The sequence below is a fragment of the Lichenostomus cassidix genome, chromosome 5 (genome assembly GCF_008360975.1).
Source record: "Lichenostomus cassidix isolate B80296 chromosome 5, HeHo_3.0, whole genome shotgun sequence".
Taxonomy (NCBI): Eukaryota; Metazoa; Chordata; class Aves; order Passeriformes; family Meliphagidae; genus Lichenostomus; species Lichenostomus cassidix.
Window position 1 is genome coordinate 48375714 of NC_139486.1, and position 20239 is coordinate 48395952.

The following is a 20239-nucleotide window of genomic DNA, read 5'->3' on the forward strand; positions in this document are numbered from 1 at the left end:
GAGACATAACTTGGTGTAACTATGGAAGCAAAATGAACGAGTATGCCTGTTTTTTAATGAATGAAAGTCAAAGCTGTTTAGATGTTTAAAAATGTCCAAAGTGCTGGTAAAGATGGATCTGTTAGTAAAGTGCATGACAAACTTAGCATGTCATGGAAATTGCAAGTTATGTCTAGTCTTATCATATGGAATATAAAATTGATTTAATACAGCATTGCCTTCAGCAACATTTGCTGTAGCCAAGCGCCCATTTCCCAAGGCTATTTTTCAACCTGATCAAGTCCTTGGCTTGGTTTACCTTCCCTGTCACAATTAGTTCAAGCACAATGAAGTATGGTGGCCTAGTGGGGAGAACAGCTGTTTGGGTCTTAAGTTTCTTGGTGTAAACTTTGCATAAGTAATTATTATTTTGTGCTTTGAACATTTAGTCTGTGTTAAAAGACTGTCACAGTCCTGGTGTCTTCTCTTGGTGAGTCTCATACATCCTCAAAGCTTCACCTAGCTAGCCAAGTATTTTCCATTATATCATGTGTTCATACAAGTCCTTGGATGTTCAATATTTTGATATCACCACGAGGCTTTGAAAGGAGACTGCATGATTTTCTCTTTTTTTCTGTAGCAGTTGGAATGGGTCACAGTGAGAAGCCAGTTGTTTGCTGGATCACAGGTGTGCCTCTGATTGGAGTGATGTGAATTCCCTTACTGATTTGTCTTGCCCACATGGCTGTGACTAAATTGATCACCAGATTTGGAGGCATCTGATGTAGCTTGGAATGGCAGAAATTTTTGGCCCACTTGATGAGTATAGGAGCTTTAATTGGCAAATTCGTAGTTATTACAGGAGGACTGGTGATGTCCTAGTGATTCTCTTCCTGTGGCACTTGTGGCCTTCTGTTGCAGGTTTAAACCTCTTTGTGGGGTATTTGAAAACCCTTGTGAGCTGCAGCTTGTTGTGTGGATGCTCTGTGGACTATTCTGAACCAGCTGTGTTTTGCAGCCTGTGACTGCAGATGTTTGAAAGTGGCAATGGAAATGTCTCCAGTTTTCTGTTGCTGTCATCCCTGAAATGCTTTTGCTGCTTTGTTTGAACTTCCCTGATGAGGCATGACCTCAATACTGTGCACAGATTTGTGTTTTAGTGATACTTCTTAATAGGTGTTATGAATGAATATGGAAGGAGGTTCAGAAGCACACCCTATTATATGAAGTCACAGAAGTTTGTAAGGAGATCATAGAAAGAAGATGTATGAAGAGATGGGGACAGTCCTGGTATACTGAACTCCTGTGTGAGAGGATCAAGGGGCCATTTAGGTCTTTGTCGGAGGAGATAATCCTGCTTTGCACTGAAACCATGCACAGGTACAGGTGTTGGTCTGCAGGTGTGGTAATGTCTGGTTTCCAGCTGCTGAATTAAAGCTGTCTTTGGCCAAGAAAGAATTAAGGATGTAGGGATGAATGTTTTTCTGTTAGGTTGCCCTGCACAAAGGCTGTTTTTAGGTAGATGAGGAAGTTTCTCAGAATGGTTGAAGGACATCAGGATTTTGTGAAGGACAGCAGAGATCTGTAGATGTGGGAGAAGTGTTGCTCTGTGTAGGGCAGGGAGGAGACAAGAGGCAGCCTCTAAATGTCAATTTTTAATGCCTGCTCCTGTGAATTTTCATGTGAAAGGAGGCATTAAGAATTTTATATAGAACTTCCCATTTCAAGGTCTGAGATTAAGCATTCAGTGTGAATATCCAGAGTTCATTTGAAAAGTAATCATTAATGCAGCCATGAACTGAGATAGCCTAGATGAACTCTTTCATCTAGTATTTATGAAGGATAGTTCAAAGCTTGCCTGGGTACCAAATAGAGACTTCAAGGAGAGAACACTAGTGCAATCACGATATTATCTTAAAACAGGAAAATTGATATAAAGATAAATCTGAGTCTAGTGAAAATAAGTAAATTTTAATGTGCCTATTTGTCTGTTGTGTTTTACTGAGAAAAAACCAACCTGTTTTTAAAACTAACGTACTGTTTTTTATGGCTAATTCTTTCCATTTATGTGGCTGAGCAGATTGATTAAAAAAGTTGTAAAAGGGAAAAATGGCATGCTCTCCAGCATCAGTAGCAGCCTAAAACAGCACAGGAAAAGCTACAGTGTCAGGCAGGAAGCAACTAGAAGTGCTTTATGCAATGTTGCTGGATTTGCAGTACTCTGAAGGCTGTGAACTTGTAATTTTGAGGACAATCTCAACTGTCTGTGCTTTGTTATACATGAGGACAGGAGGGTGATGTGAAGAAAATGCAGAGGAACCTTTCAGATAGCGGTTTGTATTCCAGTCCTTGAATATGTATGCACCTTCATCTGTGTTCTGTGAGGGATGTGAGCATGTGTTTTGGGTGATTTGCTGCTGTGTGTACACTGATGCAGACTGCTGTGCCTACAGTTCAAAGAGCACAAGCAAACCAGATCTGCATGATCATGTAGAATCTCAAAACAATGTAGCATACTGTTGTATATGTTGTTTACTTAAGGAGCTGTCAGAAAGTTTTTCTTGAAAATCTTCTCCCCTTTGTCTTTTTTTCCCCCCCCAGCTTTCTGAACTCCTGTACTATGTGGTTAATTCAGGTTGTAAACTGGAATAACACAGGATGCATGAATTTATGTGTATTACTCCTTAATTTCAAATGGTGTTGAACCCTCCGGACTTTATTTGATGTAGCATTTGCCTGGTGAAAAAATAAACAGTAGCTATAAAGTCATCTGGGACAATGTGGATATTCACAATAGAGGACTTGAAGTGCCTTTTGGAATTGGAGCCTCCATGCTCAGAACATGACAAGATCCATGTCTTAGGAAGCATTGTTAGTATCTTAGAAGAACTGGAAGAGCTTTTCAATATTGTACGCTTCTTTCTTTCACACAAGTTGTAGAAATAACTCCTGTCTTTTGTGTGCCCTCTTCCTGCACAGAGTCTGGTATGAAATATCACATTTTCTGATGTCTCAGCCACTTCCATGGCTGATGTACTCTGTCCAGTTGACTCATCACTGTGTATGTTTTCTTGACTTCTAATTAAAATCTGTCCTAGTCTAATATTAGACCAACACTCCTTGTTATATCACCCTTCATTCTTAAGTAATTCATCCTGCAACCTCCTTACTCTGTATGACTAATGTCTTTTTCTCAAATATTCTTAGAACATTTTAAAATACCATCTATTTTATAAGCAGCACAGTAGCAATACCTCTCATTACAATTGCTCACCGCTTTCTGTCATAGCTCAGTGCTTTCTTTTCCTTAGGATTTTGACGAGACTTTAACCTTTGGCGGAATTTTCCATGCATTGGTGTTTGCCTCAGCCTGAAATTTCCACTTGAGACTGGGCTTTTTTTTGTTTGCTGAAAGTATAATCAGTATTTCATAGAAAAGGCACATCTAAATCAGCTTCTGTTAGTTTCTCTCACAGAAAAGACAGATTTATGTGCTTTGGGTTTGGTTTTTTTTAAAGGATCCCTAGGCAGATGTTTTTGGCTGAAAAATAGAGATGATTGACTGTTAGCAGGAGACTGAGCATGGGGTGGGGAATGCTCATCAAACAGGAACAACTCTGGGGAAGACATTTCTCTCAATAAAGAAGTGAGAGCTGCACTGAAGAGCACTAAGAAGGAACTGGTTGCTTACCTAATCTTTGGGCATTCAAGAAATTCTTCCTAAAAGCAAAAATTAATTTATCTGTCTTTAATATTTTTAAATGAATTTTCTCATGTTTGAGTACTAATAACCACCTGAAGCTTGTTTCCCTAGTAGTGGCAAAAAAGAAAAAGTTAATTGCAGTGGTCTGTGTTTGTAATCAGAAACATTTTACATTCACATTTTACAGAAACTGTTTACATTCTCCTAAGGGTTCTGTTTGGTTTTGCATGTGTAAGTGATTCTTTGCTGGCTTGTCCAGTGAAAGGAAACAGAATCTGTGGATGGAAGGTGTTTTCTTGTAGCTAAGCATTGTTGCTGTTTTACTCCTTCACATATGCTTGCAGTCTTCAGTGCCACTGGAGCACTACCCTGATGGGATGGTGCAAAGGTTCATTTTTGTTATATGCATGGCTGGTGTTTCTTATTCATGTCTGGCTCCAGACAGAGCACCAGATTTGTTTGAGGAAGGATTTTTTCCCCCACAAAACGTAGAGTTGAGACAAACCTTTGTTGCCTCTGTGTACAGGATGGTGTTGTAGACAGTGTGTGAGGGTCTGGGTCTGTATTATCAATTCACTGCTTGCCTTTTCAGAGGCCTTGCTGCTTGCTGATGTTTTTGACTGTGGCACTTGGTACTTTTGGCTTCTGAGAGCTGAAATGCTTTAATTCAACTATAGTCCTTGGGATCAATACAGCAATGTCTCGGTAGGTCTTGAGAGCCTGTGGTATATTAATGATCTAACTAGATGTTGCAGACATTCTTTTTGGCTTTATATTTTATAAAACTCAGGTTCAGTTCCTGTAGTTAGTATAAAATAGAGCAGCCTGCCTATCCTTTCCTAGTCCACTAATAGGGTTCTGTGGAAGTGCAGTAAGCTGGGCTGATGTAAAAGCCTGAAGCTTAGTCTATATTTAAATTTGCTATGTACGTTTTTGCATCTGCAGATGTTCCTAGCAGAGATCTATATAAATTGCAAAGTAAATATACTAACTTCAGACCAAGCATGTTTTTTAAACCTCAAATTATCTTCCTAATCTAAGATAGACTACTAGTACTCTTCATGAAATTTATTTTAATCCTTTAACCTAACAAGGTGTGGCTACTATGTTAAAACACCTCACTTGCATCAAATGTAGTGTGTGACTGGTTTCAGCTTTTCCCTGAACTGCTAGGAAACTGCAAAGGAAGAAAAGCTTTGTGCCCTTGAGATAGAAGGACAACTAATTTTATCACTTAATTATTTTAGGGGAAGCATTATCAGTGAAGTGAGGGAATGCATCTGAAAAACTTGCAGTGATTGGAGTGAAAGATTCCACTGCCAGCAGATTTCCAAGGAAAATGCATATATTTCTCATGTATATGACTTGAGGTTTTCAGTTTATTTACAAAATACATTATCACCCAAACCCCACAGACCAGCAGTGCTCACCTGTGTCTGTTTCAAGACAGTTTAACAACACCCTAAGGAAAAGGGGGGTGATCATGTTTCCAAGGGTTTGTGTTATGGCATCTGTTTAGAAACCCCTCAGTTGTGACCTTTGGGTGGTGTGACCATAACTCCTGAACCTGACCCCTGTGTAAGGTGTGTATGTACTGACTGACAGGGAGAGGTGTCCATGTTCAAGCTGACTTGCTGGACTGGATGGTATTTTCCCCATATCCATGTCTTTTGGCTTATAAACTTGATGACTTGGGTTCAGCTCTGGAAAGCAGTTTGAGGCTTGGCTGAAGCGTGTAAATAACTCAAGGTCATTGCAGATTTCTTTCTGGGCCAAAATGTGGGTTGATGCTTGTAGTTAAAAACAAGCTGAGGACTTTAACTTCTTTAATTGGAAGCCCAGAAGGGACAGCTTTTCATGACTTGTCTACAGAGATCTAGTAATTTCATCAGGAAAATAAAGCTGTCACTTATTATGATTTTTTTTTTTTCAATTAATTCAACCAAAGGTAAGAAGCTTTGCTTTATGGATGTTATCCATGCTGGAGAATGGTGTTTTTGGTGTCAGTCCTGCAGCAGTGAACTTGGTATAACAATCCTTGGAGAGAATGGTGAGCCAGATCGTGCTGACTTCATTTAAAGTTACCTTTCCTTGGCCAAAGTGTGATTCCTGTGAAGGCAAACCAGTGCATTTCCAATGCTTAATGACAGTTGTGGTGTTGTGTCCCTGACTAACCAGCTGTCTCTTGAGGGCTACTGCTCTGCTAACAATAGTAGAGACAGAAAGTAGCTTCTATCAGGAATACATAAATTCTGTTAAATGCAGGTCATGCAATGAGTTGTCTATGGCAAAGAATGGGAATATAAAGTAATGATCTTTTCTGTAAACTTTTATGTGTCAGAATAAGTGGTTTTGTTTGTGCTTCCAGAAATAAGTTTTCATTAGGCTTTTGAAGCTGTAGGTAAGATGCATTAAAAAATTCTGGTTTTGAGTTGGCATCCACATGTTTCAGGAACTTGGTGAATAAATTATCTTGAAATGTGTTTTGTGTTTAGAAGCTGGCAAGGTGTTCACCTGGGGCAGAGCAGACTACGGGCAGCTTGGAAGGCACACGGTGGTTCCCGGTGGGCATGAGAGCACAGCGTCTGAACAGTGCTTGGAGCTGTTGTGTAACACCCCTGTTTTGGTTCCTTGCCTAAATGGAGCATCTCAGGTAAAGAAGAAAATTACCATTTCCACCCCCCCCTTTTTTTTTTGGTGCATTAAAATAATCAGGACAGTTTCCTAATAGAGCCATTTCAAATGCTGCAGCACAAGCCCTTGCTTGCTCTTCCTGTAAGCTCAGGAATTAATAAAATTCAATTATTTCTTTTATAAGGCTTTTGCATTCAGGAACTGACTTTTCCTTAGTGGAATCAGCTTTACCATTAGCAAAAGATGCCAAGTTCTCTCTGGTATCAATGTGTGGAGGAGAAGGTTGTGCCTGCAGTGCAGCTGAACAGAGGAGGTGGGACTTTTCCCAGTTGCAGCACTACTTTAGTCTGAAATCTGAGACCAGCACCCTGCCAATCACAACTGGTGGTCCCTCTGAGCCAGGGGAGAGGCTTGAACAGCTACATAAACAGTTCTCATAGCTTGTATTGCAGCTGAGGAGAGTGGAAATTCCCAGTTCTGTGGGGGCAGGAGCAAAAAGTTGTGATGTGTTTGAGACATGTGGTTGATGGCTGATCCAGAACTTCTGCCCACTATGCTCACTCTTGATCTCTTGTGCTCCTTGAGAAATCTCCAGTTTGAATTGTAGGATGAGTTGAAGAAGAGGCACATTCAGGAAAGCAAAGTCCACCTTAACAAAGGTGGACTTTGTTAACATTATTGGCTTAAAATCAGATTAATGATCTGTCCAGGTGCCACTCTCAGAGTGTAGTCATCCAGGGCAGTAAACTCTAACAAGGGATTAAAGAAAACCTGTGAAACTTCTGAAGAGGGACCTTGTTTAAAGAAAGGCTGAGGAGTTAAAACCAACCAGCCAGGAAGTTCTCTGGCCACATGGCCCAAGCTGCAGAGGGCAAAGGCAGGGAAAAGGAGAGTGAAGCACTGTCTACTCTCAAAGACTAGGTTTGAGACCATTTAAGGAACTTTAAGGTGCAGAAGTCCACGGGACCTGATGTGATATATCCATGGGTCCTGAGGGAACTGACAGAGCAGTTGGCTAGGCCACCATCCATCCTACTTGGGAAATCGTGGCAGTTTAGTGAATTTCCCACTGGAAAAAGGGAAACATAAGCTGCATTTTAAAAAAGGGAAATAAGGAAGACCTGGAGAACTACAGATTGGTTCGTCTCACTTCTGTACCTGTCAAGATCATGGAGCAGATCCTCCTGGAAACTCTTCTAAGGCACGTGGAAAATAAGGGGGTGATTGGAGACAGCCAACATGGCTTCACCAGGGAAAATTTGGCCGCCAGCCTGACAAATTCGGCCTTCTATGTGGGGGTTTCAGCATTGGTGGATGAAGGGAGAGCAACTGACATCATCTACGTGGACTTGTGCAAAGCATTTAACACTTTCCCACGTGACATCCTGTGTATAAACTGGAGAGATGTGGATTTGATGTGTGGATGACTCAGTGGATAAGAAAGTGGCTGTGTCTTAGCAGTCAAGGAGTTGAGATCAGTGTCTTGATGTCCAGCTGGAGACCTGTGAGGAGTGGTGTTCCTCAGGCGCTGGTATTGGGACCAGTGCTGTTTGTCAGTGACATGGACAGTGGGATCGAGGGCACCCTCAGCAAGTTTGCCAGTAACACCAAGCTGTGCCGTGTGGATGACATGCTGGAGGGAAGGGATGCCATCCTGAGGGGCCCTGACTGGGGCTCCAGAACCCATGATGCTGCACTGTGTTTGGTCAGTTTTAACTCGCAGTCTCAGACAGCTTTCTTACCCACTTTGACATGGGTGTCCCTACTTCTTGTCATTAGTTCTCTACAGAAAACTCCATTTCTGAATCTGCTTCACACTGTTTTTCATCTGTGCTTTGTGCAGTGTCTCAAGCACGTTCTGTTGTTTCTCAAACAATACAAAGCCAAGGCATCTGCAGCTTTTGTGCAGGGAAACTTCTCCTTGGCAGGACAAGTGATCCATGAAAGTGAAGGGATGTATTCAGATACATTCCTTGAAAAGAAACAACAATCTCATATTTATTCTGCTGCCCTCAGTGCTGTTCCTTCTTACAGACCTGTGAGAGACCTGATTTCAGTGATTAGCAATGGCAGTGTTCTGGAGCAGACATCATTCTTTGCAGAGATAATGGCACAAAGATGATTTAAAGAGGATCATCTGCATCCTAGGAGGAGCTGTGTTGATGAAAAAGAAAACAAACAGATAATAAGGACTTAAATTGTTTCACTTCAAGATTACAAAATAATGCCAAAGCTAGAATTTATACTTGAAAATGCATTAAATTGCAGTATGTAGGCTATGTAGAGTGAGCTGTTCTTTGTTAATACACTATCTACCCCTTTTTCCATTTGTTGTCATATGGAGATGGGATTTGATTTGAGAGCTGAAGTGAAAGGAATATAGAGAAGATGAGTTCTTTTCCGTGTTTACCTTGAATTAACAATTCCAATTTTTATGTTTAATGCAAAGAGACAGTTTAACAGTTGAGGATTACGACTGATGATTTTTATTCATGGTCTATTTTTATAAATCACTTTTAATGATTCAACTGAATTTTTGGCAAAGCTGTGGTCTGCTGATTGCTTCTGCACTTCAGTTAATATTGTTAAAGCCAAAGGAGAAATTAATCTAAGGATTAGAGGACAGTATAAAAGATACATGAGTTTACCTCAAGCACAGCACAGTGGATTTAACCTCCTGTGTTGTTCCTTGTCTCCATGCCCATGGCTTGCCTATTTTCTCCACCAAAGACCAGGGATTCTCCTTTCTTTGAACTGACACTGTTATAATGTCTGTGTCTGCCACTTCAAAACCTGATTTTTGAAGTGTTGTGAGTGACCTATTCCATTGTGAGTTTGACTTCAACTGAAAACACTGACCTTGAGAAATAAGAGCACTTTTTCCCTTTAAACTGAAGCAAAGGAAGAACAAAAGCCTGCATTTTAGATAATTATCCACTAATCTGAATGTGTCTTCCTGGCGGCTTTCAAAGATTGTGTGGAGCTTCGTGGTGTTGATTGTTCTTGCATTTTGTCACTGCAGGACTATTTGCTGTTTCCTTCTCAGTGCTTCAGTGCATAACCACCATGGAATAGGCCAAGGCACTGAGAAGTTTTGTGAGGCATTTTGCATGCAGTGCTCTTGTGTTGTGGGGCGTCCTTGATGGGACCTCTTCAGAACATCTGACTCATCTGCTGCCTGATGCGCATTCATCCGCCGCTCTTCAGATGAAAGGACAATTAAATACAAATGGCCCGAAATATGATGAGTCTCTGTATTTAGCAAATGCTACAAAGACCTGGTTTAATGTTTCCTCCTTGTCAAAATGCTTTTCCAGTCTGTTTGATATTTTTGGCTTTAATAGCTATCGTTCTACTGTTTGTGGTATGTTCAGCATGTCATTCACATTGCAGCAAACATTTGCTGCAGCAATAACAAGTGAGAAGTGTCTGTGCAGTGCTGAATGTTTCTTGCTATGCTGGATGGAAGGAAGGGCTGCAGTTATTTTGGATGTGCATGGCTTCACATGGAGCCATGTTTTCATAGTGGCCTTTTCTACTTATTAATGCAAACTGTGCTAGATCACAGTTTTCTGAGGAGGGATCTCTGATGTTTCAGTTAGGAAATTAAAAAATAACCATCATCAACTTGAATCTTGATGATGGATGTAGGGACTAGTTGTGTCAGGGAATGAAAATAACTGATAGGCTTGTGAGAACATGTGCCTACTGTGTTTATCCTGATCCTACTGTAGCCCATGGTTCCAATTCATCCTGTGCAATACAGATTGCTTTGGATCCTCTGAATAGTTCCTTTTTTCAGGGAATGACATCATGAATACCCACGTTCTCATGGCCCTTTGCAGTCAAAGTTTATTGCTGTTCTTTTCAGTGCAGTTGTGGTAATATGCCATTTTTGATTAAGTGTTTGAAAGGTAGCATTGGTTTTAGCATATTCTTGTTTTTTTCCATTTCCCCATTCATGTTGCAAACTATATAAGTAGCTGCCTACAAGACAAATCTAAGATATCTGTATGATAATGAATTGCTTGTATAACTGATACATTAATGCATACACATTATTATTGTGACTATACGTTAAGGTAATATTGAAAATGGAACCTTTTGGTTTTTTAAAAAATGACAACTGTTTTTGACTTATCTGGGAAATTCATTAGAGGCCTCTTTGGAAGTAAACCTATAGTTTAGACTTTAAAGGCAATCAAAAGAAAAAACCTGATATTATTATATATCATCTCTATGCTCTGTGTGTGGCTTTGGAATACTTGGTTGTTGGACTGGCTACTGTAAATGTTTTTATTTTGAATGTTCAGAATGAGAGGTTTTGTACTTGTGTGGGAGAGAAATGAGTTGAACTTTCCTAGACCACATTTTACTGCTCAAAGTTTGAGAATATGTGTGTAGTGACTGATCCACTAAGCTGCTTAAAAAAACCTACTTTGAGTGTTAGGGAAGGAGGTAAATGCAAAACAAGTTGAAGTGATATGGAGTTTCTCACTGAGTAAGCATTTAGTTCATTGGCATGTGTTGTGAGTTTTTTGGTTTGAGATTTTGTTTCCATCGTGGATTGGTGTCTTTTACAAGTTGGTCTTGATCCATATCTTTTGAGAAATGGCATTGTTGAATTTTCCTTGATTGATTTTGTTGTGCTGTTTTAGAGATGCAATGATGAAAATTTTCGTATAGAGATGGTCCCTTTAATATTCTTGCATTGAGCTCTTGGCTTATCAATTAATTTTAAGTGACAATAAAGGCCATGGAGAAGTGGGTTCCAAGTACAGTTCACTGTGCGAATGACAAGGAGCAATTAAGGATGAAAATCAGAGACCAAATTGTTGAAATTATTATTAGGGGGGAAAAACCCAAACAGGATGTGTTACAGAAGATTGAAACTACAGTCTGCATACAAAATGCAGCAAGTCTGTGTTTGATTAGGTGTGTTTGTGTGCTCTGCATGCCCTGTGTAGGAGAGTAACACTAATCTTGGCAGCACTGCAAGAGCACTGAGAGTTTACAGTCATGTCACAGGCAATGAGGAAACAGGATTTATTTCTTTGGTAAGTCAGTTCTCCCTGCCATTCTCCTAAGCAGGAAATTGAGAGCAATCCCAAACTGCTGGAACCAAATGCCACTTTTTGCCTAGGTAGCCATCCCACTTACTCTGTGCTTTTCTTATCCCATCAAGATATGACTGCGGTTTGTAAAGAGTATCTCTCTTATGGCCTGGGTAGAGAGACATTTAACATTCATAGCAAAGTCATTTCTGCAAGTTAAGAATAGCAGCGTGTTATGAGCAGAGCCTAGCTCACCAGCTTTGGGGCTGTAATTTTTGGAAAGCAAAGAGGAGGTGATACTGGTTCCCAGCACTGTGCTTCCTGCCACCCCTACCAACTTCCCTGCAGCTGGCATTGCACAGAGGGAGATGGGAAACCAAAGTCACACCAAGTGAATGGCAAAGGAGAGCTCCTGCGCTGCCTTTGCGTGCCAGGGAGCACATGCTGTGTGGGTACAAACTAGAGGCTTTCCAAATATCACTTTTGCAGATGAGGGTTGGTTTAAAATGACCAAAATTGGTCTGCTGAGGTTGTGCTGCAGCAGTGAGGTGGCAGCCAGGGCCAGGCTGCTCTGTAATCTGTATGGGAGACCAGGAAAGGTCGATTTCCTGACAGATGGGGTGGTGTAGGAGAGCACTGACATGGGGTGAAGTCAGGAGGTGGAGACCTGCCTAGCATGTGACGACTGAGGTGTTACAAATGTGACTGTGGGCAAGCCTTAATCTTCATAAGTCATAAGTTAATTTTCAATTTGGTGGTGTGTTGCAGTTAGAATTCCAAATGAGTACCCCACTCGGAGATCTCTGAAAGTAGCAGGGTAATGAAAAGAGACTAAAACTATTTCCAGCAGTAGTCATGGCTTGTGCAGATAGGCATCAGCTGTCAGTAGTGAGGCCCTAACAATGACACCAAATCGACAGCTCTATTTCATGAGCTTATTAATAGCAAAATTACTAATCTAAGTTGCTTAGTTGTAACTCTCTGATTTCTTCATGCTCATACTATATTCCTTAAAAATACTGGCTGGGTCCCATCCTTCTGAATGGACTGTTCTAGTAATAGTGCACCATGACTGCAGCTCTGAGCTTAGAGACAGCTTGTGATCCAGCTTTTTGCTCCCCTGAAGGATTTATTTGCACCAAAAAATGCCATAAATGGTCAGTAATGCCCTTCAGATGCATGATGCAGTTAATAGCTGCTAATCAACCATGGGCAGCGCTGCACAATTGCTTAACAAATGTACTTGGTTTTAAGACAAAGTCTCTGTGAGCAGCAGCCTTGGAAGGTGACAAGTGTTAGCACAGAACTCCAGTTTACCTCACTGATACGATTTTGGTTGCCTGGTTCATCCATGAGAAGCCTGAACAGAAAGGTTTCAGTGTAAAATGCACCCAACCTAGTTTGAGGTGAGTCAGATCTAACCTAGGGTAAGTGCATGGACACGTTCCAAGTGCAAGTGAAAATATGGTTTGAAACTAGAGGTTAGTGGAAAAGGCCCTAAAGCATGCAGTTTTTCATTCTCAATTTGTCATTAGGACTGTTACAGAGAAGGGATTAACAAATCAATGTAGGCTAAAACGAGAGAAAATCAATAAGAAACTGTAGTGAACTGGAACAAAGCTATCAATTTGCAGCGTTCTCTGCAAAGAAATCTCATCTATACCTCCTTTTATGGATGGGAAAATAATGCCAAAGTGATGATTTAAGGTTAGAGTAATTGTTTTTTACCTGGCTGACCCCAGAACTTTAGGTCAAGAAACTTCTGGCGTAAATGCTTCTTATCTTTCCTATTTCAGTTGTGTTGATGAATTTTATTGGCAGGTTCTGTAAGAGAGGAATCTTACGGAAAAATGGTCAAGGAGAAATACATCATTTAAGTTAGCCTCATAGGAATTTGATCAAACAGTCTTTTTAATGGTGTACTCTTTTGTATTAGTGAAAGTGGCTTCGTTAGCTGTTCATTGTTTTTCTGTCTCCTTTTCTTAAGAAGAACGTTACTTCTGAAAAGTTACTGTTTAATAGGTGGTGCACAGTCTGTAGGTAGAGAATATACTGTGCTACAGGGTAGGTTACTGCAGGTGAATGAGAGGGGAGACATCCTAATGGTGCCAACTCTACCTGTTCATTGTGTTGTAACATTGCTCCTTTCAAACCCATTTGTCACTGTGGGGCCATAAACTCACCAAGGCAGTGCCAACACACAGACTGCTTCTCCCTGCTTTTGATTTAGGGCTTTTGGATTTGGTTGGAACTTGGGTTGTACTTCTACTTTTATGCCGCTGATGGTGCTTGTTTGTATTTGGCTGATGTTTCCAGCTTCCGCTTACCAATGAGTCACTCAAACTGTGGGCCCTGCCAGTCTTTCTGGCCTTTGTGTTCAGGTTATAAGTTATTGTAAAGCTCTTGTTCAATGAAAGATGCAGCAAAGAGAAACTTGTGTTTCTGCTGTGATGCTGAGGGCGTTGCTGTGCCATGGCACACAGCAGGTTGCAAGGCAGCTGTACCGGATAGCCTGCTCAGTAGCAGGGACCTGTTCATCTTCCCACCTGGTGGCTCATCTCCTTTGCCTGTTAACTGCCTTTCTCTAATTTAAACTAAAGTTGCCAAAAGCAGAAGCTACTTCTGGACTCTGTCAGTGTTTTTTAGATGGTCTAATACAGTCTGTGCCTTTGCCCCAGCTTTCAACCAACAGAACTTTTTTGTGGAAGGAAGAGGGGGAAGAGGAAGAAAAGTAAACGTGATTCATCTAGTCCTGTGAGGACAAAAATGCTAAACTGTCTCCTGTTTTAAAACCTGCCTAAGGGCTTTTTCTTGGTCTCCTGACAGTTGATTGCTGAGGTCTCCATAAATTCAGTGGATTTTGCATGTAATCAGATGCCAGCAAAGACTGAAAAAACCTATGCCTTGCAGTTTTGTCATAGAAAAAAAATCAATAAAAACCTTACAAAGATTTTTTTTAAAATGTCATTTTCAGAGAAACAAAAATTGATAGTTCCTTAGAAGTATGGTTTTGAAAGTGCCTCCTTCTACAGTTTGCCACTTTAGCTCCCGTTTTCACAATTCCTCCTTCTCCTCCCAGGTGTAAAACTAATGTAAACAATCCCTTCCTTGGTAACAAGTGCATCAGGATGCAGTAAGGAGTTTTAAGGATGTGTTTGGTTTTCCAGAACATTGTTTGACATAATGTTCTCTGAAGTGTTAAATTAACAAGAATTAAATAGCCAGATTTCTTACTGGTGATTGCTTCAGTGGAAATCCCTTCTGTCCAGCTTTATTTTTTTTTTTAAAGTTGTCAAGGTTTTCCTGCAGCCTCCACTGTTAGTTGATTTCAAAGGTGTGAACCCATTTAAAACCTTGGAAATCCAAGACCAAGGTTCATTTCTACAGAAAGAAAAAAACCCCCAATTATAAAAAGCTAGGCTCTGCTGGGCCTCACAAGAGAATACTGAGGAGAAGGGAAGAAAGCCATTTAAAAATCTCTAACAGATTAGACAATGATATTATAGTGTCTAGGATTTGATTAAGTGTTACAACAAGATATATTGCTGTTTATAACTATGCAATTCCTTTATTGCTTTTGTATATGCCAGGATGTTGTACTTTGTGTTGTTTTCTGTTCTGATGCAAGTATAGGATATGACTTTTGCTTCTTGATCTTGTTCCCTTCTCATGTCTTCTCTGTTTGGCCCCCTGTTTTGATTTCTCATGGTTTTGTGGTGTGGGTTTTGTTTTTATTTAAATGTGTGGATGAAGGAAAATCCTTTTTCTTTGGTACTTTTGGGAAAGGGTTTATAACTTAAATGCACAACAGTAATTTCCAGAAATAGAATTGATTTTTTTTTTTTTTCTTTGACATCTTGATCTGCTACTGTTCCCTTTTTAGGATTTAACCACTACAAAGGCATCCTAATTTGTTTTTTTAAGATGTATTGCTAACTGTGGTAATGCAGTTAAAATGAAAAAGGAGCACCCACTTTTAGGGTAAATAGCTCTGATTCTATGACATTTAGACAATAATTTGTTTATGATTATTAAAAAAAAATCCGACTTTGTGACTTTTGGGAGTGCGGTTACAAATTTTTTTCAAAATTTTGCGAGAAAATAAGGACAGGAAGTGACAGAAAGCACTACAAGGTTTTTAATTATTGTGGGTGTTTCAAATTCTTGGTTTAAATGTGTTTCTTCCTTACCGTGAAAACCATGTAGGGGGATGGCTCTTCTCCAGTTTGTGTCCCTGAAGTCTTCCCAGTGGATTAGATCATTGAGGCTGCTGTAGTACCATGCAAGCAGAAGTTTTCCATCTGGCTGCATACAAGCCTGCTGATGTAGAGCAATGTTTGAGGCATGATGGGAGCCTGCAAGTCCTGCCATTAGCCTTCTCTCCGGGGGAATATAATACTTTGGGCTCAGGTGTTGTAGCTGTGGTGGTGAGTTCAACATATTAGCAATGCTCCGTCATTGCTTTCAGAACACCTTGAAAACTCAGTGGGTGAGAAATACAAGTGAAATAAATGTTGTTTGCTGGAGAGCAGAGGTGTTATCTTGATTCTTCATCTGGGGTTGTCATGTATTAAAGCTCTGCAAAACTGTATTTGTAAAAATCCTGTCCAGTTTGCAGTTTAGCATTACAGTCCACAGCTGGGGAAGGTGCTGTGGGTCTGGCTCAAAGGTGGAAGTGGTAGAAATGTTCTTTCATTGAAGTTTGGAAAATATTGCAGTAACTTTCCATGTTGGCTACTTGCAGCTTGTTCAAAGTTCCCACTGGCTGCTCTTAGACCACTTTGCTTAATACAGTATACAGGTGTATATATATAAGGGATTCTGCTTTGAATTTGTGAGACAGATCTCTGTCTCAACATCTTACATTTAGAGCAGCTGACAAAAGACAGTCTTTTCACCTTTACTGGTCTGCCTTAAGTACTTGTATGAAGAAGTGATCCAAGTCTGAAGCCTCTACTTGATCCTACCCTTTGTTTCATCTTCTTGAGTGGATTATTGGGCAAGGAGAACATTTATTAAAACAATTCTTATCAGTGTTGAAAACAGGGGTATTTGAGAGCCTAAGTTTTATTACCAGTGATCTTATCTTGGGCTAGTAGGTGTCAGCTTGTCTTTTGAAAATTTGAATTTTCCATGTCTGAAAGGATTACTTTGAAAGTGCATGCCAGGTTCTTTAGAACACACAGATTGATTTTTTCGCTTCACAGTGAATCTAATGTTTTTACTGGGAATGCAAGTCACAGGTTGTGGTGGGAGGGGATGTTGTCAATCTTCAGAAACCAAAAATTCACAATCTTGTTTTTGCTGTTTCATGGCACCTGTTGTTCTTTGATTCCTAGTTCTGTTTTAAAAGAATACAAAATATTATTTCATGGTTACTCTACCAAGTAACCTTAAACAAATGAGATAATGGAAATCTGTGATGACAGTCACTTTTAAAGTCTTACTGCATATTCCTATGACTTTTTCCTCTTTGATACTGATGATTCTACTCAGTATTTTTATCTGGGGCCTCTGTCACACAGAATTGAGGCTAAGAAAAATGTAGTGACTTGTAGAAATGCATTTACGTAGTCAGTTGTAAAACTTTGTAAGGAATTTTTTTGTTCGGTTTACATGTTAGACATAAATCTCCTAAACAAAACATAATGTTGAGATTTGCAACATCTGAAAATGAGCAAGTACTTGGAACAGAGGCTCTCTCTTGGTTCATTTGTTTACATTAAGTCTTACAGGATTAATTTGCTGTCTCTGGTTTTCCTTGCCACAGCAAGTCTGAAATGCAGACTGCTTGAGAAGCATGAAAAGCAAAATGCTTGTGTCTTTTTACTTAGAACCATTAAGATGGTATTTGTGAATTACAGTTATGGTATTTAATAATCTTAAGATACAAATGTTTTAACTTAGCTGACAAGCTGTTCAGAAATATGAAATAGGATTTGATGTGGTTTTAATGCCTTTCATGTTTGAGAGATAAAGTGCCCCATACCCATCTCTTTAACAAATGAGGACAGAGTAGTGTTCTGTTTTGCTTTCCTGAATGGTACATGGAGACATCTACGCTGTCTTGTGGCCAAATGAGTTAGGAGTGCACTGCTGGTATTCAGGGTCTTCAAGGATGGCTAGTTTTGTGTGAGGCCTCTCTTTTGCAGGCAGATTGGCAGAAAGCCAGTGAGAAAGGAGCATTTATTAACTTATGTCGAGTTTGTGCTCAGCATGCCATGCCAGAGAGAATTCTAATAAAGTCATTTTATCTGAGGAGTTCAAATTTAGGAATGCTAAGTATGTGAGGGACAACTAATGTACCTCTGCTGAAATTAAATACACATTCCAGGTTGCCCTTTCAGCCTTTTTTTTGCCTGTAGTCTCCCCCTTTTGCTTTACTTACTGACAACTTGTGTTAAATAACTTGTGCTAATTCAGGTATTTCAAATTATACTGCTGTTTATTATCTTTTTGGCTACAGGTAACATGCTTCACAAACATTCTCTGATGGGGCTAAGCACTCCATTTGGATAGCTTGAGGAACTGGGACCAAAGTCCAAAAAACTTTTATTCACATTAGATAAATATGATTGTGATGCACTTGCATTGTATGCTTATACATTTCTTAAGAGAAATGTTTAATATACCAAATAATACTCATATTTGGATTCCATCTAACTCTTATTCAGTGCTGTATGTTGGCTGATACTCAGTGAGAAGAGAAATCAAAAACATTAAAACACTTGGAACAGCGATGCTAAATTAGTTTTACGTTTGAGCTTGCAAAAGTAAATTTATGAATTCTAGCTTAGCTCCTCGATGAGACTGTTTTTATGTCATTCACTTAGTAATTTTTTAATTAAATTCATGGTAAGACAGAGATGCAGTGTTTGTGTTGTTACATGTAATTTACATATACCTAGGTATAATTGAAGAGGATTACTTCTATTTTAGAGAACTGGGATTAGAAAAGCCGTGATTGTCATATTTGTCCAAGTTGCACCTCCCAACATTTCAGGTAATTTGCTTTCACTTGTAATTTATTTGACAAAGATCTCCCATGCAGGACCATAATCATTACACAGGCCTTAGCTGGAACTTCCTCATGAGATATTTTGCTGCTGTACTTTTTCCTCTGTTTCTTTCCCTTGCTCTCTTGCCCAAGAGAATTGTTGTTGTTGTGTAGACCTGCTGAGAGCCATCTGGTGTGCCTGCTGGGAAGCCAGAGCTGAACACCTGAACAAGCCTGTCACACTGTTCACATTTGTCATCGTGCTGGACCTGCACCTGGAAGGGACGGTCTGCAGAGACAGCATTGGAACCTCTTTTGAAAATGTGTGTTTGGCCATAAACTTTTGGATGCTTCAGTGCATTATTTCTTCAGAGAAAAGACTTCCTTCAAAGTTTTTAAGTGGCTATAAGCAGGTGTCCTTAGCATTTGAAAGCTCTTCCAGGTCTTCAGTGAGTTTGGACCTTCAGGGAGATAGCATTCAGGCCTTCCAGTCACTATCTCAAGGACACTATATACTATACATTCTCCTGTTTTTGGAAAGAAGACACTTCTATACTGTAGAAACCTGAAGGTATGGCTTCTTACTCATTCTTTTTTTCAGATAAAGGCAGAACTTTGAGGTGAGATGCAGTAGTACTTTTATTTCCCCTGGCTCAGTATCAAACTTTTCATCCGAGTTTTAGAGCTGACCTGAACTTTAAATAGTCTTTTTCTTGCTCTGGCTATGCAGCAACACATTGCCCCCATCATCCCCTGGCAGATTCTGCTACCAGAGATGCTGAAATGAATAAAAGACTTAGTGGTCAATAGTTGCATTCTCCACCTCTTTCTCAAAGCTTAAGCACTGCTACATGTAGAAAAATCCCCAAATGTTTCTTTCCTATCTTTCTGTCTTTGTAAGACAGTTCAAACCTGCCATTATGGGATGGACATGTGTGAAGACTTGAAGACCAGCACGTTGCCAGTCATAACAAGGCAAACCTCACTGTCCTGGGGGAACAGAAGGAAGGCACCAGTGGATTTACATGACCACCAAATTATTTTGTCAGCTTAGTGTGCATAAGCCCAACTGCATCTCCCCATCTAGAAATTGCAAAGTACTGTTTGTACTGCTGCTCCTGTCTCATTGCCGTGCTAAAATCAGAAAGCATTGTGTACCTGCCTTCTGCTCTGAGTCATGTCCCAGTGGGCACAGTTCTCAAACAATCTTTGCAGGTGAGCTGGCTTGGAACAGCGACATAGTTCAGAGCTTATCTTTGGAAAACAGCAGCAAAAGGAAGATGGGTAAAACCCACATGGTTAAATAGAGCACTTCAGTGTCTGATGGACAGAGGAGAATAAAAGGCATGAGGAAAAATCCAGCAAGCATTCCTATGTGCAGTGTAACTCTACGTAGTAAGTCTCCTGTGTAGAACCCATTGATGCACTTTTGCTGACAACACTCAGCTCTGCAGAACTCTTGACAGGACACCTGAAATGCAGCAGTTCTGGGTCAGGTCCAGTGTGGATACAGAGAGGTGCACTCAAGTCAGTGGAACTCTGCAGTACCCAGTGGAGTTGCCCACTCTGTTGTAAAGCCATAAGATTGCTCAGTTTCTGGTGGCTGTCATAAAGACTAATGATACAAAAGATGTATACCCGAGATTCATTTAAGGTAGTGATGACAGTGATTGTCTGTGAGAAGCTGAGTATGTGTGTTAAGGCAACTTTTTCTTGGAAGTCTTGTGGTACCTGAAATGGGTTTGGGAAGAAAAATGTATTGAAAGTCTTTTTTTAAAAAATCCTGAAAACTTGAAATTTCAGGTTCTAATACCAAAGTAGAATAGCAAGATTGCAGCCTCATGTTGTCTGTTAAAAAAAAAATCTTGTTTT

At 40.1% G+C, this 20239-nt stretch overlaps 1 protein-coding gene across 4 annotated transcripts in view; it reads left to right on the forward strand.

The window, feature by feature from the left end:
• The window catches only part of SERGEF (secretion regulating guanine nucleotide exchange factor), a 139680-nt gene that overhangs the window by 22666 nt on the left and 96775 nt on the right, over window positions 1-20239 (forward strand). For all 4 annotated transcript variants that reach the window (XR_014852708.1, XM_085062956.1, XM_085062957.1 and 1 more), the window contains exon 9: window positions 6178-6335. Coding sequence is in view for 3 of the 4 variants with exons in the window: in XM_085062956.1 (XP_084919082.1) it covers window positions 6178-6335 (158 nt within the window). In the remaining variant the exon portion in view is untranslated. The remainder of the gene's footprint in view (window positions 1-6177; window positions 6336-20239) is intronic.